This window comes from Phocoena phocoena, chromosome 2, assembly GCF_963924675.1.
Source record: "Phocoena phocoena chromosome 2, mPhoPho1.1, whole genome shotgun sequence".
NCBI lineage: Eukaryota > Metazoa > Chordata > Mammalia > Artiodactyla > Phocoenidae > Phocoena > Phocoena phocoena.
Window position 1 is genome coordinate 11,833,438 of NC_089220.1, and position 25,080 is coordinate 11,858,517.

General features: G+C 39.8%; 2 protein-coding genes across 5 annotated transcripts in view; both read left to right on the forward strand.

Annotated features, from left to right (window-relative positions):
- ATXN3 (ataxin 3) overlaps positions 1-7,921 on the forward strand; it is a 31,023-nt gene extending 23,102 nt beyond the window's left edge. The window contains exons 10-13 of one of the 3 annotated variants that reach the window (XM_065872171.1): positions 435-437; positions 736-744; positions 1,354-1,433; positions 5,863-6,202. In XM_065872171.1, the coding sequence (XP_065728243.1) occupies positions 435-437; positions 736-744; positions 1,354-1,433; positions 5,863-5,957 (187 nt within the window). In that variant the 3' untranslated portion in view covers positions 5,958-6,202. Of the gene's footprint in view, positions 1-434; positions 438-735; positions 745-1,353; positions 1,434-5,862 lie in introns of all 3 variants that reach the window. The other 2 variants (XM_065872172.1, XM_065872174.1) reach the window with 2 other exon arrangements.
- A 10,546-nt stretch (positions 7,922-18,467) lies between these two features.
- Positions 18,468-25,080, forward strand: part of TRIP11 (thyroid hormone receptor interactor 11) — a 62,741-nt gene continuing 56,128 nt past the window's right edge. Inside the window, exons 1-2 of one of the 2 annotated variants that reach the window (XM_065871832.1) lie at positions 18,468-18,991; positions 23,068-23,129. In XM_065871832.1, the coding sequence (XP_065727904.1) occupies positions 18,853-18,991; positions 23,068-23,129 (201 nt within the window). In that variant the 5' untranslated portion in view covers positions 18,468-18,852. The remainder of the gene's footprint in view (positions 18,992-23,067; positions 23,130-25,080) is intronic. The other variant, XM_065871833.1, reaches the window with a different exon arrangement.

Consider the following 25,080-nt stretch of genomic DNA (forward strand, 5'->3'; position numbering starts at 1 on the left):
TCAGTAGAATTCCTGATTACTACACCTATATGGGTCCTTGTCTCAATACCTTCTATTTTGGAGAACTTGGCTCTAAGGTTATGGAGCCGTTTCTTCCCTCTGATTCTTTCCAAACTGACCCTGGTGCTAATTTGTTTTTCATTGAAATGTATAGGTTTTTTTTTTTTTTTCCTGTAGAGTGTTTGAAGCTTCACACTTAATATAGTAGCCACAGTGGTCATGCATTAAGCATGAAAATGCTGTTGAAAGTCTACCTGTTGCAAATTCATAGTTTATGAGTAAGAGTTGTTAAGTGATATTTTCGTAGCCATGATATTTTTTCCAGTGGTAATCTCCAAATCCATGGTACCTATCATAAAACCCTGAGCAAAACTCTGCTGTGTCAGCTATGTCATTGTAAAACCTTAACTCACATGTTATGTGCATCAGATGAGGCAGTGTGTAAAACTGTTCTGTAAACTGTGAAGTAGCCTACAGGTATATGTCAGTGTTATTAATGCCTTCTCCAGCTCTGAATACCACAGACCCAGACCGGGGTCCCTCCTAATCCTGTGTTTTAAATATAAGCAACAGGGCTTCCCTGGTGGCGCGGTGGTTGAGAGTCTGCCTGCCAATGCAGGGGACACGGGTTCGTGCCCCGGTCTGGGAAGATCCCACATGCCGCGGAGCGGCTGGGCCCGTGAGCCATGGCTGCTGAGCCTGCACGTCCGGAGCCTGTGCTCCGCAACGGGAGAGGCCGCAGCGGTGAGAGGCCCGCGTACCGGAAAAAAAAACAAAAAAAACCCGAAATAGCTACCAGTGACTCCTTTTGTACAATGTGTTATTTTTGTGGTGAAAATACCTACCCATTAATTTGCCTGATAAATTCGAATTTTCTAAGTTTTCTAGGATCAGAACTGTGATGCTTTTCAGTAATTTATATGAGACTGATTGCTCTTTTTTTTTTAATTGAAGTATAGTTGATTTATAATGTTGTATTAATTTCAAATATAGAGCAAAGTGATTGAGTTTTAGATATATATATTCTTTTTCAGATTCTTTTCCATTAGAGGTTATTACAAAATATTGAATATAGTTCCCTGTGCTATCCAGTAGGATCTTGTTTATGTATTTTATATATAGTAGTGTGTATCTATGAATCCCAAACTCCTAATTTATTCCCCCCATTCCCCTTTGGTAACCACAAGTTTGTTTTCTATCAGACTGCTTGCTCTTGCCTTCTTTTGTGGTGTTCATGCCAGTGACTCTTCTGTTGTGTGGAACCGTTTATTTTCCACGTGAATATTTTTTCTCGTGGCATATTTATTCTTAGGTTTTGTTTTTTAAATACACATTCACTCTTGAATGTTTCAGGCAGCAGCAGCAGCAAGATCCACCAGGACATCCATGTGAAAAGCCGAACACAAGTTCAGGAGCACTTGACAGTGATCTCGGTACGCCTCTCTGATCCTATATCCCATTTGTTATCTGCATGCTCTGTTTGACACCCAGACTCCATGTGATTTTTGGCTTTATAGGCTTTTTTTTCTCCTCGCTTTCATTATATTGAAACTCTTGAAGGAATTGGTAATGTACCAAACTTTCTTGGCTTAAGGAGTAGGCTAACTCCTTAGTGTGTATCCTTAAGTGCCCTTGAAGCACTTAAACAATGTTTTGCTTTAAAATTGTAAACATCACTTGCAACTTCACAGTAATTTGTACATTCTCCAAAAGTTTCTCAGAGATAATGAATATTAGTAGGTGGAAAATAAGTTCATTTTACCACTGGGAAAACTGAAAGCACCTGAGTGTAGTCCAGATTACAACAAAGAAATCTAGAGTTACTCCTCAGGCCTTGGTTTAATAATAGGTCTTAAACTTTGGCCAATTATTGGTAGTAGAAATCGAATGAGAAGGAAACTGTACATGACAAAGAACTTTTAAGTAGAATATGTAAAGAACTCTCAAAACTAAAATAAGAAAACAATTCAAAAAGATGAGTGAAGGATTTGAACAGACACTTCACCAAATATATGGATGACAAATAGCACATGAAAACATGCTCAACATCACTAGTCATTAGGGAAATGCAAATTAAACCCACAATGAGACACCATTACACACCTACAAGAATGGCTTAATAAAAAATTAAATTAACAATACCAAATGCGGCAAGAATCAGAGCAACTGGGACTCATACATTGTTAGCAGGAACGTAAAATGGTACAGCAATTTTGGAAAACGGTTTACTATTTTCTTAAAAACTTAAACGTACACTTAACCATGTGATCCAGTAGTCGCACTCCTAGGTATATAACCGAGAGAAAAGAAAATTTAGGTTCATACGAAATCTTGTATATGAATCCTTACAGCAGCTTTGTTCGTAATAGCCCCAAACTGGAAACTGCTTACATGTTGTCCTTCAGCTGGTACATGCCACAGAAACTGCTACATCCAAACAGTGGACTATTATTAGCAATAAAAAGGAATGAATGGGTACTTTTTCCTAATCATTCTGCTAAGTATAGCTAACAACCCCCGACATTTGTATAAAACAAATATCAGAAGAATCTGCAAGGTAGAAGACAGACTGGCTGAGAAGCTCAGGACTAGAGGAAGACATAGTGGTCAGTATTCTGGATTTTCTTTTTGCCCCAAGAAAAGCCTGCTCTATGGAGCCAAAAGGGACTACTTGGCAAGACAAAAACTTTTAGATAATAAACACTCTAGTCCAGCCAGCCTGGACTAGGTAAATAAACTGGTCCTATTGCCACCCTACCCCATTGACAAAGGCCAAGTAACGTAATGAGGCACATCTCCCGCCTCTCTGGGCCAGAGTGGTGTCAGAAAAAGCCAAGTGGAGAGCTGGGATTTTCTTTTCCTCCAGGAGACAATGATGCCCCCTTTCCCATGGTGTCAGTGGTCTTAGGGAGCCTGGACTTCCACCTAGCAATAAAGAGGCATCCTTCTGGCTTGTCGCCTGGGTGATGTCAGAAGAGGTATAGTGGAGAATCAGGCCATCACTGATTTGAGGCAGTAATGAGGAGACCACCCCCACAGTGCCAGTGAGAAGCAGTAACGAGGCATTCCAACCCCTCCCAATCAGGCAGGTATCAGTGGGAAGCCGGAACTCCCACGGATGTTCAACAGTAGTGGTCACACACACCCTCTCCCCATCTGGAAGCAGCGGGGCACCACCCCTTTTCTGCCACTGGTGCTCATGTCAGAGGAGGCCTGCTGAAAGAGGAGATTTAAATAAGATTCACGGGACTTGCCTGGAGGCGCAGTGGTTAAGAATCCGCCTGCCAATGCAGGGGACACGGGCTCAAGCCCTGGTCCGGGAAGATCCCACATGCCGCGGAGCTACTAACCCTGTGTGCCACAACTACTGAACCTGCGCTCTAGAACACGGGAGCCACAACTACTGAGACCGCGTGCCACAAGTACAGAAGCCCGTGCACCTAGAGCCCGTGCTCTGCAACAAGAGAAGCCACCTCAATGAGAAGCCCTCGCACCACAACGAAGAGTAGCCCCCGCTTGCCACAACTAGAGAAAGCCTGCGTGCAGCAATGAAGACCCAACGCAGCCAAAAATAAATAAATAAAATTATTTATTAAAAAAAATAAGATTCACATTCTTATAAGATAATACCCCAAATATCCAGGATTCACTTAAAAAATCACTTGTCATATCGAGAGCCTAGAAAATTTCAACTTGAATGAGAAAAGACAATCAGTAGACACCACCACCAAAATGACACTGATGTTAGAATTATCTGGCAAGGATTTTAAATTAGCAGCCATCATAAAATGCTCCAGTGAGCAGTAATGAACATGCTTGAAACAAATGAAAAAAATAGCCTTAGGAAAGAGATAGAAGATATAAAGAAGAACCAAATAGAAATTTTAGAACTGAAAAATCACAATAACTGAAATTTTGAAACTCAGTGGACAGACGCAACAGGTGGATGGAAGGACAGAGAAAAGAATCAGTGTGAACTCGACAGAACAGTAGATATTACCCATTCTGAGCAACAAAGAGAATTAGACTGGAAAAAATTAACAGAGCCTGAGACCTGTGGGGAAGATCTAACATTTGTGCCATGAGAGTTCCAGAAGGAGATGAGAAAGAGGTTATAGCTGAAAGAGTATTTAAAGAAATAATAGCTGAAAATTCCCCAAATTTGGCAAAAGGTACCAACCTACGGATTCTAAAAGCTGAGTGAACCTCAAACAGAATAAACCCAAAGAAATCCATGCCAAAACACATCGCAGTCTAACTTCTGAAAACTGAAGACAAAAAAAAAAAAATCTTAAAATCAGCTAGAAACAGCTTGCCTACAGCAATTTGCGTGACATCAGATTTCTCATCTGAAATCGTGGAGGTCAGAAGGAAGTGACAGACATTTTTCAAGTGCTGAAAGAAGAGAAGTCTCAACCCAGAATTCATGAAATTTTCTTCAGGAATGAAGGGGAAAATAATGGCTAAAGGAAGTTCTCTAAACAGAACTGTTAAAAAGTAATTTTGAAACATCAAGAAGGAAAAAAGAACAGTAGAAAGAATAAAAATATGGGTAAGCACAACAGAATTTCCTTTTCAGTTTTCTAAATTACATTTGATAACTGAAGGAAGAATTGTAACATTGATTTGGTTTTTAGCGTAAAATATAGGAAGTACTAAAGGCAGTTACAAACTGGGGAATGTAAAGGGAGATAAGACTTCTAACTTTCATTTGAACTGGTATAGCCACTCTGGAAAATAATTTGGTAATTTCTATAAAAACTGAACATACATTGACCATGCAACCAGCAGTTATATTCCCATTTAATACCAGATAAATGAAAACTTCCATCCATGCAAAAACCTGTACATGAATGTTCATAGTAGCTTTATTTGTCATGATCAAAAACTGGAAAAAAACAAATGTCCTACAGTAGGTGAATGGTTAAACACACTGCGGTACCTCCATACCACGGATACCACTCGGGATTAAAAAGAAACCAACTGTGGACACATGCAACAGCTTGGATGCATCTCAAGGGCATTATGCTGAGTGCAAAAAAAAAAAATCTCAAAAGATCTTACACTGTATGATTCTATGTGTATAACATTCTAAAACGACATTTATAGAGATGGAAAGCAAATTAGTGGCTGCCTGCAGTTAGGGAAGGTGGGGGGGAAGAGAAGTGGGTGTGACTAAAAAGGGATGGCAGGAAGGAGATCTTGATGGTGCCATACAGTTCTCTGTCTTGATTGCGGTGGCGGTGGTTACACGAATCTACATGTATGACGAAGTCCCAATATTCAGATTTAGGTTTGAGCTGTAGTTATGTAAGATTTAATTATTAGGTGAAATTTAGCCAGAGTGTACACAGGACCTCTCTGAACTATCTTTGCACCTTCCTGTGAGTAAATAATTATTTCTCAGAACAAACTTTTTTAAACTAATTCATCATCGATAGACACAAAGTTAAAATTTCTTCCCCTTAGCTGAATGCTTTTAAGTGAAAGATGCCATACTGAAAGGCTACATACATAATGATGATTCCATTTGTGTTGACATGCAGGAAAAGGCAGAACTGTAGGGCAGAGAACTGATCAGTGGTTGCCTAGACTTAGGGCTTGGGGATTGACTACAAAGGGGCAGGGCGAGGGAATATTTTTGGTCAGTGGGACGGTTCTGTAGCTGGGTGATGATAATGGTATACCACTCTATGTATTTGTCAAAACCTACAGAATTATAAAAGTGGATTTTATTGTATGTAAACTTTTAAAATCAACAAAGGAAACTATAGTAGTCAAACAGTTTCTAAGAGCTTACCTTTTGATGACTTTGGAAATTTTCTAGAAATTTCTAAGAAATATGTGTTTTATCCCCAACAGGTGATGCTATGAGTGAAGAAGACATGCTTCAGGCAGCTGTGACCATGTCTTTAGAAACTGTTAGAAGTAATTTCAAAACGGAAGGAAAAAAATAATATCTTTCACAAATCATTTAGATATTCAGTCTTTCCAATATTGTCCTGTGTGTTTACAGCATAGGGTCCATTTTGGTAATGTGTCAAAGAGAACAATTTTCAACAGAGGAAATAAGACTTAGGTGGTTTGCAAACAAAAAGTTGAGAGGGTGAAAAATACATCCGTTGTAGGACTAAATAACGATCCTCCAAACACTAGCCAAAGAGGCATTCAGCAATTAAAGAAATTTAAAATAGTTTTCTAACTGTTCTTTTTTCTTTTTTGAGTGTGCAATATCTAACATGTTTAAAATTAGGGCATTTTTCTTGGCTCTTTTTGCAGACCAACTAATTATAACCAGCTATTGCCACAGAACTTTTCCCCCACATTTTATCTTCTTTTCCTCCCTTCTGCATAGGGAATTTGGCTGACTTTCATCATCTAAAAGTTGCTCTTATTTCTCTTTAACCAAATTAACCTTTTAGGACAGTGTCTCCTCTGTGTTGATAATAGTAACAGTTCCAGAAGGATAAGCTGTTTACCCTCTGACTATGTATTGTGCACTTGGGTGTTTTCTCATGTTATTTTCTCTGATCACAGTTTCTCTGCTACGTGGTTTTCATTACTTTCTACAACTCTTTTGAAAGATGGTAATGTTTCTTGAGGTTTTGCTTTTTAAGCCCTCTCAGATGGGATCATTATTTCATGATTCTGGTGCATTCCTAAACTCTGAAATCAGCTCTGCACAAGTATTTGAGAATAAATGAGAATTTTGTTAATGTGTGAGCACATCCTTTCCCAAATGCTTTGTGAATGTCTTCTCAGTTATGTCAGAACTGTATAGGTTTGCTGTAACCCTCTTTCCTGCACCTTGTTATTTCCTTTTCTTTTCCAATTGAGAAAAATAGGAGAAGCATAGTGTGCAAGTTTCCTACTGTTATAAAACAACATCCAGTGCCCACCATGAATGTATGATAGATAAAATTTGGCCTTCAATTTTAGTAGGAGTTTCATTTTATTTTTCCTCTTGTGACTGGAGCTGTCTGTTCTGTTTACAATTGATTCATGAAGTGCAGATGTCTGCTTCTGCTGTACATCTTTTAGTAGGTATAGTCTGCCAGAGATAATGATCTAGAACATGAAAATAACTTACCAACAAAACTACATTTAAATTTATACTGTGATTTAACACGTGCATCATGTTTAAATAGCTTAGAATTACAGAAGTCACAGTACTTACTGGGTTTGTGAATAAGAAAGTCTTTAGTTTTGACAAACATTCTTTAATTGGGATGCAGAGTTTCTTGCTGGGTCAATGCAGTGGGATGATTTCAGTGAAAATTAACCATGTCTCTCTGAAATGGACCTTTTAAATTCTGTCATCTACTCCCCTTCATTCTCCATCCCCTTTTGAAGCCCCTTTGAATGATGAATTGTTCAGAAGCTAAAATTTAAGAAGAAATTTCAGCGGACAACTTAGAAAATTAAAGTATGATATGTTGCCATATCTTGGTGTATGGCTACACACATTTTATCAGGGAAAAATTTTTGATGTAGGATTTATTGCTAACTGAAAAGAGATGAAAAACTGCCTTTTATTTATGATTATGAAATAGCTTTTTCTTGGATAGAGACAGATTTTTTTTTAGTCATTATTTTGTGCCAAGTAAGTTTTCTGAAGTTTCCCTTACATAAAATTAGATGGTTTTCTTTTAAAATCTAAAGTTTTCTTTTGACAATTGAAAATGTTTTAGAAGAATTACAAAACTTTAGAACTACAAGGGATGTTGGAGTTTGATACTACTCCCTATGATTTACAAACCAAAATATTTTAAGACTGGACATTTCTGTAGTTATCCCAAGTATGCTAGTCATATTTTCCATGGATATTCGGCCTGTATCTTTTCCCATTGAAAAATTATGTTAAACTTTTCATATATTTGAATTGATGAGCTACCTAATATAAAAATGAGAAAATGAATATACATTTAAGTTTTAACCTTAAGAGTTAGGGTTAGTTCTTATATTACACAGCCTTGTTAAAGCACTTAAAGAAATGTGGCATGTTGACCTTCGTTTGTTAGGGATTTTTTTAAAGCAGGGCCGAGCACACACTGGATATATTTGAATGTGTTTATTTAGTTGTGAAATTGTTATATTTGGCAGGCAGATTCAGAATCACTAGTGAACTGCCATCCTGTGTGGATTGGCATATATTTAACTGAACATTTAGATTCCATTTCTTAATCAGTTGGCCAGTATGAAAAGATGCCAGTGCTCATAACCACAGTAAGAAAATGTTAAAGTTACACAAAGCTATAGTTCACACATCAGGAAGTGCTGTTTACTTTAAACCACCTGCAAGTCAGGAACAATGCAATTCACTGTCCTAAGAACTTTATTTATATAAAGATTTCCATTCTGTTTTACCAATTGGGAACACCTTAATGTTTAATATTTAAACTATTGGTATCATTTTTCTAATGTATAATTTGTATTACCGGGATGAAATACGTACCATGACAATGCTAGTATTATAAGTAAAGTTTAAACAATCTTTGGAAATAACACTTTCATACTTACAGATGTCATGGATTTAATAAGTAGTTATTTATGTTTTAAAAATTCAGAGAAGTTAACATCTGATCTAAACCATCAATGTACATTTTTATAGTAATTAACATACGAATATTTCAGTAATGTAAATTGTTTGAGGGGGCTTCCCTGGTGGCACAGTGGTTGAGAGTCCGCCTGCCGATGCTGGGGACACGGGTTCGTGCCCCGGTCCGGGAAGAGCCCACATGCCGCGGAGCGGCTAGGCCCCTGAGCCATGGCCACTGAGCCTGCGCGTCCAGAGCCTGTGCTCCGCAACGGGAGAGGCCGCAACAGTGAGAGGCCCAAGTACCGCAAAAAAAAAAAAAAAAAAAAAAAAAAAAAGTTTGAAAAGGTTGCTGCAGGTAAACTGTATATCAGCTCTAAGATCTTGGCCAAATAGTTTACAATTTGTAGAATATTTAAGGAGGTGCTTTTTTTCTTTAAAACTTAATTTTTCTTAATTAAGACTTTATTCATGCCAAAGTTAACGAGGAAAAACTCAACTAGTTGAGGATCATTATAGGCAAAACTACCCATAGTCTACATTATTTCATTTAATATTAAGTCAAATAAAGTAAATTTTATGCCAGTAAGAGCTTAAGTCACATTTTTAATGTCTGCATGTTTGATACTATTTTTAAACAGTATCAAGTTAGTGCCAAGATTTACTAAATGTCTTAAAATTGGCCCATTGGACCTGTGCAAATTCAAAAAAGGTTGATTCTCAGTGCATAAGCAAAATATAATGATAATAATTGAAATAGCCTAGAATGAAAACTAAATCTTGATGTTTTCAATTCTTAAGAGGATTCAATATTGATGACTTTCTATTAAAAACTTTATCTGCAATTGGAGAGGTCTATGGCCACTACTTTCAAAGTAAATTGTTTGTTGTAGCTGGGCCCTGACAAGCATGGAGATGTTACAGATGTGACCTTAATTAAGAAAAATCAGATTGGATTAACTAATCATTTCAGCAATATAAGTAATTTTTCATATTTTCAAAATAAAAACTTTGCTTCATTTCTGGTCCATTTATAACCGTCATCTTTTGCTAAAGAGATGAACCAACTTCTTTTTTAAAGTCTTATACATAAAATATTTTTGTTCCATTTTGCTCTCATGAATGAGAAGATTATTGACATGGTTGGTTAATTCTTGGATTATCTTATTTTTTTTAATTTGAAGAAAACCTCTGCTATTTTAATTTTTTTGCAAAATGGTCTGGCATGTTAAGAATTAATGCTAGTAACCACTTCCAAATTTATAGCAATTGGCATGTTTAATTATAATAGTGTATCAATAAATATTTTAAGACTATGGATTCATAGACTAGGAATGGGGAGCATTAGTGAAATATATGTGGAAATGCCTGATTCATTTAGGAAGCACTTCACTTGGCTCCTTCATATTTCAAAGTTGAATGTTTTCAGGAATTTTTTTTAAAGAGGAAAACATACATTTGAATGTGATTATCTAATTTCTACAACACTGGACTACTAGGAATAACTTTTTAAAAATTACTGTTCTGTACAAATAAACTTTGAAATTCAACTACCAAAAAACATCTGAAGTAAAAAGCATTCTTTTGGCCATGACACAAGTGCACTGTGGCAGTGCCATTTCTCAGGACCCAACTCTGCAGCCCTTCTGTGTGTGCTCCTCTGTCTGAGTTGTTTTGCCGTTAATACACACACAGGCCTTCCTGTCTGGTCCTTAGAAAAGCCGGGCTTCCAAAGCACTGTTGAACACTGAGGACACTGTTGTTAATGTGGATGTTCGATGAGTTGTATTTTAAATATCAAAGATTATTAAATAAAGATAATGTTTGCTTTTTTACTTCTGTTTTTATTTGTGTTTATTGTTAATTTATAGCTTTGCATTCAAAGTATGGTTGGAGCATCTACACCCTCAGAGCTTCTGAGAAATGCAGAGTTTCAGGCCACACTCCCACCTACTGGATCAGAACCTGCATTTTTAACAAGATCCCCAGGGGATTCACATGCAGAGTGAATTTGAGAAGCATTTTTTTATGGCTGTGGTGATGAATGAAGCAGGTCAGGGGAAGCCACTGATTCTCCATTCCAACTGCTGCTGCCAGAAGGCCTGTTGTTACTGGATCCTCTGATCTTTTCTAAGAGAGGCTAAGAATTCCATATTTTTATTTGAAATCTGATTTTAAAATGTTGGCTCAGTTGCTTTTTTAACCCTGAGAGCAAGCAGAGCACATTAGTGACAGTTTTAAGCGTGCCATTTTTCCTCATTTTATCCAACTCCGGACACCAGACTAACAATTGGAATCCACCTGGACTGACTGAGGGTTATAGAATCCTCAGGTTTTATAATGAGCATTGTATATCCATTTTACCCTTACTTAGGGTTGGGCACGAATTTTGAAACAAAAATTTCAAATTGATCACATGCATCTTTTTAGCATGACTTCATAGCTTAGTCCTCAGATGGACCAATCCAAATGACTCTGATCTCATCAACATCACCTGTGGGCCCTATGAAACGTACAAGTTGATTTGAATGCCCATTTTATGGTTAGCTAAGAACTTTTATAAAGGATAGGCAAACTTTGGGTTGTCCTTACCCTGAAGATTTGCGTGTTTCAGGATCCTTTCATCCATTTTGTGTCTGCATCGCCAATGCTCATCGTTTAATTTTATAGGTGATTCGGGTCCAGCTGACCTCTTACGCCTCTACTCTCGACATTTCCCCTTTTCACGCTATGGTCCTAGCAGGCCTCCTTATAGGTCTTCAAAGAAGCCGAGTTCTTTCTCACCCCCAGGCACCCTAACACTCTCGTTTGCCCCTTTGCCTTTGCCCCTTGGGTATCCCTGTCCCTAAAGGTCATTGGCCTGCTATGAAGACTTTCTCTTTCAACTGGACTGCCACTCTTCTCTGGACCTTATTCTCTCAAGATTGTTCCAGTTCTCCCTGGGTCAGGATCCCCAACCACCCTTTGTCTCATGGGCTACAAGAGAAAACCAATTCCTTATTCATTCACTCACTCAGCAAGACCTGTGTGCGTTCACCATGTGCCTGGCATGGTTCTGGGTTCTTGGAACAGAGCCATGATTAAGATACTCTGCTCTGCTGGTGGTTGCATTCTGATTGGCCATTAGGCAGAGGAAACATCTGAATTACTGAGCATGGCTTCATAACATGTTAAGAGCTATGCTTGTTCTGTGAGATAGGAAGACAAAATGATGATGTGATAGCATGTAACTGGGAGGGAGTGCTGCTTCAGACTGGTTTCAAGGAAGGCCTCTGCAGAGGTGCCTTTCAGACACCTGAAAAATGAGGAGGCGCTATACTGCCTGGGGAAACAGCAAAAAGCACAATGACTCTGGGGCAGACAGAGGTGGTTGCTTGTCTCTGAAGAACAGAGAGAGCTGGAGAGGCTAGCAGGTAATGAACAAAAGCTGGAACTGGGATGTAGGCAAAACCTTATGTACAGTTTTATAAAGATAAGTTTGAACTGTATTTATATTTTATTACACCAAACAATCTGATTCTAGAATATTCTCTCCTCTTAAAAAAAAGGCCCATTTTAAAAGGCCCATTAACTACATCTTCTACCAAAGAGCCTTCCACGCCAGTGTCCACCTTAAGCAACCCGAAAAACTGAATTTTTAACACTAAAGGTATACTGCTTAACCTCTCTCAGATCAGAATTTTAGGCAAGGCTCCCACTTCCCACTTGTGCATTTTGTTTTCCTTCCCGTTATATTTATGCAGTATTTTTCATCACTGTCAGAAACTACCGTTTTGAAAACTTAGCATTGTATTGATATTTTGCTTGTCAATCCACATCATCAATTGTAGTGATTAATATCTGAGTAGCTCCCTTTGGTCCTTCTCAGCCACTTCTAGTCCAGGACATCATCATGTCACATATAAGCATGTGCCGTAACATCTTACCCGTTCACTTGGCCTTTGGCCTCTCTGTTTTTGAAACCAGCTTTCCCAAAGCTCTTTAGGCCTGTCACTCCAATTACCTTTAAGTGAACCTTCACTACTGTCAACATGTTATCATATGAAATGATGATGTGTAAATATTGGGAAGGATGATGCCTAATTATTTGCTGATATGATTGTACACCTAGAGAACACAAGGAAATTAACTGAAAAGCTACTGGAACTAATGAGGGAGGTCAATAAGTCAACAAAAACCAATAGCTTGTTTGTATACCAGCAATAACCTGGTAGAAAATAAGACGCAAAGGTACCACGCTCAACAATGTCTAATCCTTGGAGCACCAGACGGGTCCTAAGTTCCAAGCAAAGGTGAGTGGAATGGCCTTGTCTCAGCCCCAAACCACACATTGTCACACAAGCCCTGAGAAGCTCTGCTGGTACCCAGAGTCCTGCTGAGTCTCTCAGAAAATCGTTCAGTGGGTTCTGGTATTCACCCCTCTAAAGTGGCTCAAACCCAGTGCCAGAGGCCAGGAAGGAACTGATCCCACACCTTTCATGCCTTCTCCAAATAAGATATGTTTTCTCCAAAAGCTGTGTTTCTCTTCTGCACAAGGGTAGCCCTGTCTCCAACACTGAAAACATTCTCAGGCCCAAAGCAGATTTAGCTTTTTGGAACAATCATCTGAACCGTCTCCCAGGGACTTTTAGTTAAGTGCAGAGGATTACTGTGTGATTCTACTTATGAGGTCCTTAGAGCGGTCAAATCCAGAGAGACAGGAAATAGAATGGTGGTTGCCAGGGGCTGGGTAGAGTAGGAACTAAGGGGTTGTTATTTAATGGGTACAGATGTAGATTTTTACAACATGAAGGGAATTCTGGAGATGGATGGTGATGATTGCACAACAATGTGCATGGACTTAATGCCACTGAACTGTCTAATTAAAAACAGTAAATTTTATGTATATTTTTTCACAATAAAAAATACATAGGATTGATCACTGTATTTACTCCCTTCCAAAATCCCACCTAAATGAAAGTAAAGGGACTTCCTTGGTGGTCCAGTGGTTAAGAATCCGCCTGCCAGTGCAAGGGAAACGGGTTCGATCCTTGCTCCAAGAAGATCCCACGTGCTGCGGAGCAACTAAGCCCGTGCACCACAACTACTGAGGCCATGTGCTGCAACTACTGAAGCCCACATGCCTAGAGCCTGTACTCCGCAACAAGAGAAGCCACCGCAATGAGAAGCCTGCACACCACAATGAAGAGGAGCCCCTGCTCGCCACAACTAGAGAAAGCCCGCGCACAGCAATGAAGACCCAACACAGCCAAAAATAAATAAAATTTTAAAAAAAGGAACTACATAAATGAAAGTAAAGAAAAAAATATAAACTCATAAGTACAGAGAGACCAGCATAAGAGATGAATTCATTAGATTAGATCTGACTGTCATAGAAAAACCTAATATAACAGTGACTTGACACGCTACAAATTTTTTTCTCTCTCACCTTCAGGAAATGTAGGGATTGCCAATCCAGGGCTGATAGGGCATCACACAGTGTCAGGAATCTGCTTTCTGTATTCTTGCTTTACATACATGGCTTCCATTGCTAATGTCAATTCATGGATCTAAGACAGCTGCTATGGTGCCCATGCTTACATCTGCATTCCAGCAATCAGAAAGCAAAAGGAGGGTGGGAAAAGGCCACGTGCCCTTTCTTTAAGGTCACTTCCTTAAAGTTGCACACGCCACCTCCACTTATATGACCCCCAAAGATAGGTGTGCACGAAAACGGTAAAGGGGTGACGGGCTCAGAAGGGGCACTGGCATCTTTTACTGTACCATTGTCCAGGTAAAAAGTGACAGTTCGGTCTTCCCTGGTGGCGCAGTGGTTGAGAGTCCGCCTGCCGATGCAGGGGACACGGGTTCGCGCCCCGGTCTGGGAAGATCCCACATGCCGCGGAGCGGCTGGGCCCGTGAGCCATGGCCACTGAGCCTGCGCATCCGGAGCCTGTGCTCCGCAACGGGAGAGGCCACAATAGTGAGAGGCCCGCGTAGCGCAAAAAAAAAAAAAAAAAAAAAGTGACAGTTCAATTACTATGCCCAAAGGGGAGAACAGACTTTGGGGAACAATTAGCAGTCACTGCCAGTTGAGGCAACAGCAGAAGAGAGATGCGAACTTTTCTCTGGAAGACGGCGAAAGCTGATACAGGAATGAGCAGAACTGAGGAAGGTGCATACTAAGTATTAAAGAGAAGGACATCCAGCAGTACCCAGGACATGAAGCAACAACTATCATGGAAGGTGGGGGTGAGATGTGGACGGAAACCAGGTGGATTGATTAAAAATATCCGAAAAACAGCTGCTTCCCTAGAGAGGGGCCATTCATCAATAAAAAGTATTTAAAATAATTTGCAGAACTAAAAGACATGGTTTTTGAAAGGGTTTGCTGAGTCCCCAACATAATTAATGAAACAACAAACCCACCCCAAGGCACATCATTATTAATTTCAGAGCATCACAGATAAAGGGAAGCGTCTACGAGGTTCCAGAAAGAAAAACAAGGCCCAGAGAATAGGTCAGGGGAGCGTGGAGCAGGGAAACAGAGGACTCCGGGTAGAAAGGACTGAGTCTAAGCAAATAATAGAATTCTTGATACTTTCTTGAAGAATTAGGAGCATGTTTTACAATTCTGTTGCTAAGTTTTAGAAGGATTAGTGATTCTGTAATAACAGAAAATTGTGCAAATCTAAAAGATGGAATTTGTTAACTTCAGGAAGAACAGAAGTTTGAAAAATAAAGGAAATGTTATCTTAGCATACCATGTGGCTCAGCAATGAACAACACTTATGTAGTCATATAAAGTAAACTTTAGTGATGTTACCAATAATTATGATACCACTCTACTGGGAGCTCAGAAGGAAGGGAAATAGAGGCATGTGGTAATACAAGACTGCTAAATCTTTTATTTTCTGTAATAGAGAGAAGGCAATGTCTAAAATTAATGAGAAAATGGCAATTATAAGCATAATATTTAGAAATTCAGAGGGAAAGATCAGACTAATATTTTAAATTCTACTTTAAAAAATGTGGTTTTTTTCCTTCACATTTGCATAAATAAAACATTTGGATGGTTTCATCAGAACAAAGGAACTGTTCTCCCTAGAGAAGTATTGGTGATGCTGCCTCGAGAAATGGAAACCAGTTTGCAGTTGATAGTACTTTTTGTTGTTGTTGCTGTTAGCTTTTTAAAAAAATCTTCTACCTGTTGAGGTTACAAAAATCCTAAGTTCAGAATTTCAGCTGGGCAGCCTGGATCCCACCACGTGGAGCCATGCAGGTTCATGGGCTCTGTCTGATGTGGTACGTTTGATATTGCTGGGCTGATTTTGCTACTCATTAAGTGATGATGAACACCCTTATTAGCTACAGGGGTTTTGGGTAGGAAAAAGAAGAGGTGTCTTCAGCCCAAACTTCATCAAACTTGTATGTCTTTCAACTTTTGATTATAAAAACTTTCAAATCTATGCAAAAGTAAAAGACCACTATAATGAACCCCTATGTACCCATCGCCCAGCATCAACCGTGATCAAGTCCTGACAATTCTTGTTTCACCTACCCTGTCCCCATTTTTCTGAAGCACATCCCAAACATCATACCATGCTATTTATCAGAACCAAACTTTAAATCTCTCAGACCATAGTCCATTGCACTATAGACAATTCCCCATAAGGAGGACTTCAGGATGTAGCTTTTATGTTAATAACTTAATACATGATGTGAGGACATATATTTTGTTTGTTTTCTTCATTAACTGCAGTATCTTTATGGCATAACATGAGTTTACGGAAATGGCACTCCAGAGAACTTACACCTGTAGGAAATAAGAGCTTGATTTACACTAAACTTTTCACTGTCATCCAGGAACCCAATTAGGTCCTAAGTTCACGTGGCTCCTTTTCTCAAAGCAATCCCTCAACCTACTCTAAGTTCCTATACTGGCTTACCAGGTCCTATGTGATCTGCCCTCTCCTATTCTTACTCCTTGGTCCTCACTGCTTACCACCATTCCCTAGCCCACTCTCCTCCAGCCATCCTTGCTTTTTGCTAATCCTCTAACCTGGCAAGGATTCTCCTACCTCAGGACCTTTGCATCAGCTGTTTCTTTTGCCTGGACTGCTCTTTTCCAGATACCCACATGTCTCACTATCTTATTTCCTTCAAGTCTCTGTTCGAATATCACCTTACCAGTGAGGCCTTGCCTGACCACCATCTACAATATTACAAGTGCCATTTCTCCCCACATCCCTCCCATATCATTCTTACCCTGTTTTATATTTTCCCCATAGCAGCCATCACCACCTGTCTTATATTTATTACATTTAATTTCTCATCTGTTCCTTCCCAGTAGAACGCAAGCTCCACGAGATCAGGGACTTTGTGTGTGTTTTTTCTCCTGCTGTATCCCTGGTGCTCAGAATAATGGGAGACACATTAATAACTTGCAGGTCACCTTTATGTCACAATTTTAAAACTTTACACTTAATAGAACTCACCACGTACCAGGCACTGTTCCAAGCACTTAAAAATTACCTTACTTAATCCTCCAAACAACCCTGCCCAGTAGATACTATTATTATCATTCCCCATTTTACAAATGAGAAACTGGTACAGAGAGGTTAAGTAACCTACCCAAGGTCATACAACTAATAAATGAAAGATCCAGGCAGTCAGGCCCCAGAGTCTGCATATCTAACCCCTGGGCAATGATGCCTTTCAAAAAACTACATGGAAAACATTTAATAAAAACTTCCAGAACGAGATGCAAATTTTATTTGAAAAGCATTCAGATTTCTGGGAGGGCTACTATTCCTAGGTGCCATCAGAGTTCAAATACTGGAGGCATTCCCAATGTTCCATTCACAAATGAAATGAAATGAAATCTGTGGCGGCCCCTGCTGTGAATAAAATCGAAGAGAAAGATGCTGGTATATTTGGTGCTATGCCTAAAAGACCTGCAGACCTATCCTGCTCTTTTCAAAGTAAAAACTGTGGCAGTCTCTCTGGCCAGGTAGTGTGTGGCCACATACCACTGCAGCAAATGCCTGTAAGTCACGTGACTTATTTTCCTTTAGGGAGAAAACCAAGCAATTCAGGACACAGGTGTGCGCACCAACTTGTGTAACTGAGGGCCGTGGGAGGGGTGGGGCCTTGCAGGGCTAGTGCCACCAATACCTTAGGAGAGTTCACATTAGAAGAGCTTTCCTTCTGTATTAAGTTGGCATACTGTCGTCTAAAAAGTTATTTTGAAAAGAGATTGTCTGTTTTTTCAACTTCATGGGTTAGGTCGGCTTCATGAATAAAGCTCTTCGTATATTAAAGAAGGCAGGGTATCAACTGTGAGCTGGAAAGCCAGCAGAGAACATTTCCGTTATGAAGATAATCTATGTAAGTATGTTTGCTGCCTGGACACTTGAATTTGCAACCCATCCCTTTTGTGTATCCTTAGTTAATACCGTAGTGCCGGGCACAGAGCCGCCCTGGACAGGGTGTAGAATAATCGTTACTGTATACGTGTGATAAGTTATGTAAAGTCCACTTCCTGTCCGGTGGAGGGTCTCCGCCCAGTCTCCTCGCACCGCTGCCTTCGCGAGTGTAGTCAGAATTAAAGCACTCAGGTTTCACCAACAGAGTAAGAGTCCACGGGGTTCCCTTCCCAGGCCACGCCGGCTTTGGGGGGCACCCACCGAGGGTCGGCTCTACCTGAAATCCAGCCGCGGTCGGCCGAAAGCGCAGCGTGGCAGCAGGTTCCGGTCGCTCTTCCACCTGCTGCCAAAGCGGGCAGGCTACGTGGAAGACAACCTTGTCCTGGGCTGGAGGCAGCGGCCACCGCGGCCGCACTTGGTCCTCCGAGATCCCATTCTCCCTTGCGCCAAGGAGACGTCCTGCGGCTCCGCAGGGCCTTTCTACGCCATCGCGGCGCCTCTCTATGGTCCATTGCCGCGTTCAAGGTGGGTGTCATGGCTGCTGGCGTTGAGTTGGCAGGAGTTGCCAACGGAACTGGGGAAAGTCACTAAAGCAGAGGAAGAAGTGGCCTAACCCGGACTGTGGAAAGTCGTGAGAATGAGCGGAGGCCCCGCGAGGGTGCCCATGTCACTGGAATTGGGCCCCTGGTAAAGTCCCAGGCCAGGCCTCTGCGTTTCTAGTCAGAGCCCGGCGGTTGGTGGGGGTCTCCGAAGCCGGCGTTGTCCAGGAACCCCTGTCTTATCAAATCCTGAGTGTTGTGATTTGGACCAGTCCCCCGGAGACAGCGGTTCAAAGACATTTGGCGGGGTCGTCCGACGACGCTGGCCGCCTTTCTCGGAGCGGAGCAGGTTGTTCTCTAACCCGCAGCGATGTCGTCCTGGCTTGGGGGCCTCGGCTCCGGCTTGGGCCAGTCCCTGGGTCAAGTCGGGGGCAGCCTGGCTTCCCTCACTGGCCAGATTTCAAACTTTACGAAGGATATGCTGATGGAGGGCACGGAGGATGTGGAAGGTAACCGCTGGGGCAATGGGAGGGAGGGATTTACTGGGACCCTGGGAGCGTACGTTTGGTCCCCAAGTCCATCTGTCACGAGACGCAGACAGGTCCAGAGGAGTGTCACTCCTTTTGCCTCTTAACCGATTTTCTCTAGTGAGAGACCATTCGGGTCGGGGGGTGGGGGAAGAGCTCTGGTTCTTCTCCTTTGAGTACCCAGGATAGTTCAGAGCTGTAGAAACTGCTCCTACGTCACGTAGAGTTTATTTTTGTTTGGTTCATCCACGCCCACCTCTTCCTTTGCCCTTAACTTGGGGGCGGAACTGATTTTGATCCTCTTCCTTTATACTGACACAGTTTAAAAAATTATTTGTGTATGACACGTCACTTTTTTTGGGTTTTCTTTCTTCGATTTTCGTTAACAATTGAAGTAACTCATAATTAAGATATTTAGTGACTCTTACTCTTTCTCACTTGAATATATTGTTAGTGAAACATGGGTATGGTTTTCCTATTATTTTATAGTTTTGCTTATTCTGGTGACACATTACAGCGTTCCAGCTGAAAGTGTACTTTTGTGCCTAATTGCCCACTGCCTCCGCCCCCACCACCACCATATTTCTACAGTAGAACAAGTAAGATAACCCTGTTCTTTGGGTACCCTTAGCAACCTTCACTCATTTTTGAAGTCCTCATTTTATTTTACTAATGAATAGTGACCCAGAGTTACATGGTAATCGTTGATTAAGTTAATTACCCCTTTGATTTCTTGATATTTCTTTCAGCAAGTAGTATTTAGATCAAAAGACTTTTTAAATTTCATTGTGGGTCTGCCTCCAGAGAGATAATGGGTGGTCTTTTGGATGAGAGCAGTTTGTATGGCAGTTTGTTTGTTGTAAATAAATTAGAATTCTGGTTTAAATTTTTAATACTGATTTAACTGAGTTTTCGTGTTTATTTGGTTGAAATAGAGAACGGTGGTTTGATTTAGAAAAATAGTATCTATATTTAAAATTTCTGTGGGGTCTACTTAGAAGGGAGGAAGATTGGGGAGCTGCCGAAATCCATTTAACTGCTTGGGGGTATATCAGGTGGGACAGGTTGGGGATGGGAGTTAAAGGGATTCTTCCTGTGTTCAGGAAAGGCTCATGTGACCCTGAGGGCAGTCAGAAGCAGAGAAGGGCTAGATAACATGGGAAATGCCTAGTCTGTCCTTGTTTCCTAGATAGGGGAAAACAGTTGACTATTTCTTTGACCCTAAGCTAGAAAATAGGCACCCCGCCTCCAACTTGGATGTCCTACAGGCTTAAGGTAGAATTCAGTTTGTTCTTCCCACCAAATGTGCTCCTGTATTCTCAATTTTAATGGTTTCACCATCTACCCATTCTAAACTTGGAAATCTTTGTCACTTTGTTTTGCCTCTTTCTTTTTCTTCTCCTACTTCCAATTAGTCACCAAATCTTGTTCATCCTGTGCCTGAGTTGTTTGTATTTGTCCTTTCCTTATTATTCCTACTTCCTTACTTCAGATCCCCATTATCTCTCCCACACACTATTTCTTTTTCATGTCCTGTCACTTGTTTCTCCTTACCTTATGTTAGTTAGTCCATTTCCTGTTGTGCTGCTAATTACTTTTCTAAAAACAAATGTGCTTTAAAATCTCTTGACTCTGTTACTTACAGGATAAAATCCAAGCCTCTCAATTTTGGGAGACCAGAAACCTATCCTATCTGGGTTCAACCTACCTCTTCCAGTCTTACCTCTTGTTCTCTCCCCTTTTCTCCCAATAGCCACATATATGCACATTCATATACACAAGCATGCTTACACCCAGAGCTTCGGCACAGGCAACGTTGTGAGGTACCTACACAGCTCCAGGCCTTTGCATGGAAAGCCCTTCCTTTCTACTTCCTCCACTACCCTCCTTTGCCTGGAAAACAGTTTTTCCTGTATGACCCTACTCACATGTCAGGTACCTGGTGAAACCATTCTAACTCCATGGCAGGCTGAGTTGTGTCTAACAGAACTTTGTGGATCTCTCTCTGACAGCTCTATTTTATTTATCCTTATATTACCAGTATGTGGTCCCTTCCTTGGTACATAGTAGATGCTCAATAAAAAATTTGCTGAGTGATTAAAAATCTGCTTTTATTGTTTTCCCTTTGCATTAAAATAGGACTTGCTTAACATTCAATTTATTGATGTGACTCATTTAAAAATAGGGTCAGAGTGCAGTTCATTTATTCATTCAACAAGTATTTATTGAGTGTTTACCCTGTGCCAGCAGTGAACAAGAACCGTTCCAAAATAGCACTGTTGATACAACTTGAAAATTACCCATCTTTACAATATCAGAAAGTTGCTATTTTACCAAACACTATATTGATTTAGGAGCTTGGGCTTTTAAATCAGACATGGATTGAAATTCCACTTCCATGTGTTACAAATTGTGGGATCTTTGGAAAATTATTAAATACTTAACCTTTAAAAAGCAGAGTGTTCTTATCTGTTAAATAGGGATAATTATACCTATCGTGAAGTTGGGAGGATTAAATGAAATCATGAGTGTAAAATGCATGGCACTGTGCCTAACAAGTAGTAAGCATCAATAAATGATAGTTGTTATTTTTGTTTTCCCTCATTGAGGAAAACTTTTTTGGTCTGCATAACATCTCCCATTTATTCTTAAAAAGACCAGGATTTTGTGGGGGAGGCTCTGGGGGGAAAAGTCTTCATGACTTTTTTTTTTAATCCCTCTTTGAAACAACTGCTGCTTCTAACGATGACCTTCCTAAACAGATTAGATTATAATTTGTTCCCTTCTGAATAGCAATTAGACAATCCTGTCAGAGTTTCAAGCAAGATGTATAAACAACCACCCAAGCATCCCCACCTGATGATTTTCAAAACAAGAAGTGTGGGTTTGTCACTGTTATTTATTAGAAGCCACTTGTATTTTCTTTTGATTTAAACTAATTCAGAGAAATTATTTTTATAGTATTAAAGGGCTGTGAGTAATGAAAAATACTAGTACTTAGAAAAGAAATCTAACTCTGTGGATGATGATTATCTGGCACCATCAGCTGTGCCATTTTGGTACTGTGGGCCTTTGACTTTCCTTTTAAATGAAAATGTACAAAACAAGACTGAGCTCATTCACGTTTTAAATAACTTGTGTCCACGTTACTTGAAATAAGTGTTCTTTTGCTGCATTTTTATTCTTTGTTTGTAGGTCATTAATTTTTTGGTAGTATTGGGAGCAGAAAAAGGCCTTCTAAACCCCAGTTTCATAAGAGAAATACATCCTTGGGAATTCCGTGGTGGTCCAGTGGTTAGGACTTGGCGCTTTCATTGCCGAGGGCCTGGGTTCAGTCCCTGGTCGGGGAACTAAGATCCCACAAGCCGCACGGCACGGCCAAACCAAGAAAAAAAAAAGAAAAGAAATATGCCCTTAAAACCCCAGCTGCGTAAGTTTCTTCAAAATTTATACTAAGCCAACAGAGAGAGATTAGTTTTCCATAACAAAATTTTTAATTTATTTTATTTTTGGCTGCTTTGGGTTTTCGTTGCTGTGCGCTGGCTTTCTCTAGTTGCGGTGAGCACGGGTTTCTCATTGCGGTGGCTTCTCTTGTTGCAGAGAACAGGCTCTAGGCTCACTTTTTCAATAGTTGTGGCTCGCGGGCTCTAGAGCGCAGGCTCAGTAGCTGTGGCACACGGGCTTAGTTGCTCTGCGGCATGTGGGATCTTCCCAGACCGGGGCTCGAACCCATGTCCCCTGCATTGGCAGGCTGATTCTTAACCACTGCGCCACCAGGGAAGCCCCAGAGCAAAATTTTAATGAACACTTCCATGGGGTAAAGGTAGATGCTCTAGGGTATAGAAGATAGGCAAAGAATGACTTACATGACGATAAAGAACATTTGTGACAGTAGCAAGTTGTGATAACAATCAAGTGATGTTTGTCTTCTGAATTTGTTCTTAGATCAGCATACCATTTTGTTTAAAGCTCAGTGAAATATACTTTCCTTAAAATGCCTGTTTACTTCACATGGTGTTGACTGAGTATATATTCAGTATATGCTGTTTCTTTTGTAGCAGAATTACCTAATGCTAGGAGAAAGGAAGTTGAAGCCATTCATACAATCTTAAGATCAGAGGTAAGGAAACGTAAAGATTTAGATTTTTTTCTTTTTTGAAGCCATGAAAGTTATTCATACTTTATTTCAGTCCTCTCTTTTTAATGCACTTTTTCTCTCTTTCCCTTTATCTTAGTTTCTTTTTTTTAAGCCCTGTCATCTTCATTTGATGAAGAATATATTTACATGTTACTGCACTTTGCTATTAAACATTTCCACCGCTGCTTCTGAATGCTGGAAGAAGGAAATCTGCCAAATTTAGAAAATAACATTGGCAAGTTTATCATTATCAAGGATTTACTATGTTTTATTAGTATGCTAAACTGCAGTAGTACATTTATTTAAGTATAATGTGAAGAATGCAATTCTGTTTAATCTAGAGCTTTTTAATCCCCTAACATTAAAAATATGTGATATTTGTATACAGAGAATGTAGAATATAGGAATAGCAAATTAATTTTACCATTTTTTTCATTATTAGTCAGTGCCTCATGGTAACTAGCTCTGGACATTGTACTTAATAGGGATGGGGAAATGTTGGAAAGGGTTCAAAGGAAAGCCGTAAAGAAAATGAAAGGTTTTAAAGTGGCATCTGTTGTAAAGTACTGAAGACACCCAACTGTTTAGCCTTTGGATAAGAACAGCGAGGGAACACTTAATAGTATTTCAGCAAACAGTATTCTTAGAGGACTGTGGTAAGCATGTTTTCCCTTGCTAAGCCCATAAAAGAGAAAATGGAATTTAAATATAAGAAAATACTTTCTGACTGAGCTCTGGTCTAGATTATCAAGGTCAGATTGTAGAATTTGAAAGCAGAGGGATCTCTCAAGAGGGCCTATTGAAGTATTCTGCCTCAATAGAAGATGGCAATTTGGTGGCACTTAAGAGACCTTAGCTGTAATTACCTAATTAGTAGATACTTCAGTGACAGATGAATGTAATAACTTCTTTCTTTGTAAGGCTGAGATAGGAAATAGTCCCTATAGTCCCTAGAGAAATCCTTGAGAAAGCACTCAGGATGGGCCCACCCAGGAAAATTAGATGGCAGAGATGTGTGTAATGGTATTAATTAAGCTAAATTTGCCAGTATACATTTGGGGGGGGGAAGCAAATGGGGTTAACCTGCTTAATGAATGACTGCTCTGTACTGAGGTTGAGAAGAGAGATAGAAATCTTCTGTCCCTCTGTTGATTTCAACTCTAGTCTCTCTCCTAATTTTATCTTTGGACTGTGGCAAGTATGGTTCTAGTGTTCAAAAATATTTATTTTTGGTATAACACATCCCCAAATGAAAGCCAGCTTCCTTGCTTGGTGCTTATTCAGAGTACGGAGAGCTATTCAAATACTGGGTTGGCCAAAAAGTTTGTTTGGGTTCCCGAACAAACTTTTTGGCCAACCCAATACTAGAGGAAAACAGACTATTGGACTTTCCAAGGACTTTATTTTCTAAGGTGATTTTGACTATACATGATTCTTGCCTTCTATCAGCACATAAGCACTTCATAAAGGTAATGCCTTATGTGACTGCAATAGGAGAGAGTGAACATATGATTGAAACCACTAGGAGATTACAATAGAAAATTCTATTTATTTAGAAAGTTTTAGTATGGACAGAGGGCAGTATGTTTTCTAGAGGAAATTAGATTTGATTACAGATGTTAATATTTGAAATTGACTTAACTAGTTAAGTTTCCTCAGTTGCAACTAATGGCAACCAATCTAAGTTAATTTAACCATCTGTGCCAAGAAAAAGTCTTCACATTTACCATCTCGATCCAATGTACTTTTAATTTTTTTGTTTTAAGTTATTTTATAAAAAATTTACAGAAGTAAGAATAAAGTGATAGTGAAAAACTTTATTACAAATTTTAATAAGAACTTATATATAGCAAATTCAGACTTTTATTCCATGTGTTTCTGCTTTTGAAAGCATATATGCTCAGAATAGGCAATGTTCTTTGAATGCAGTTAA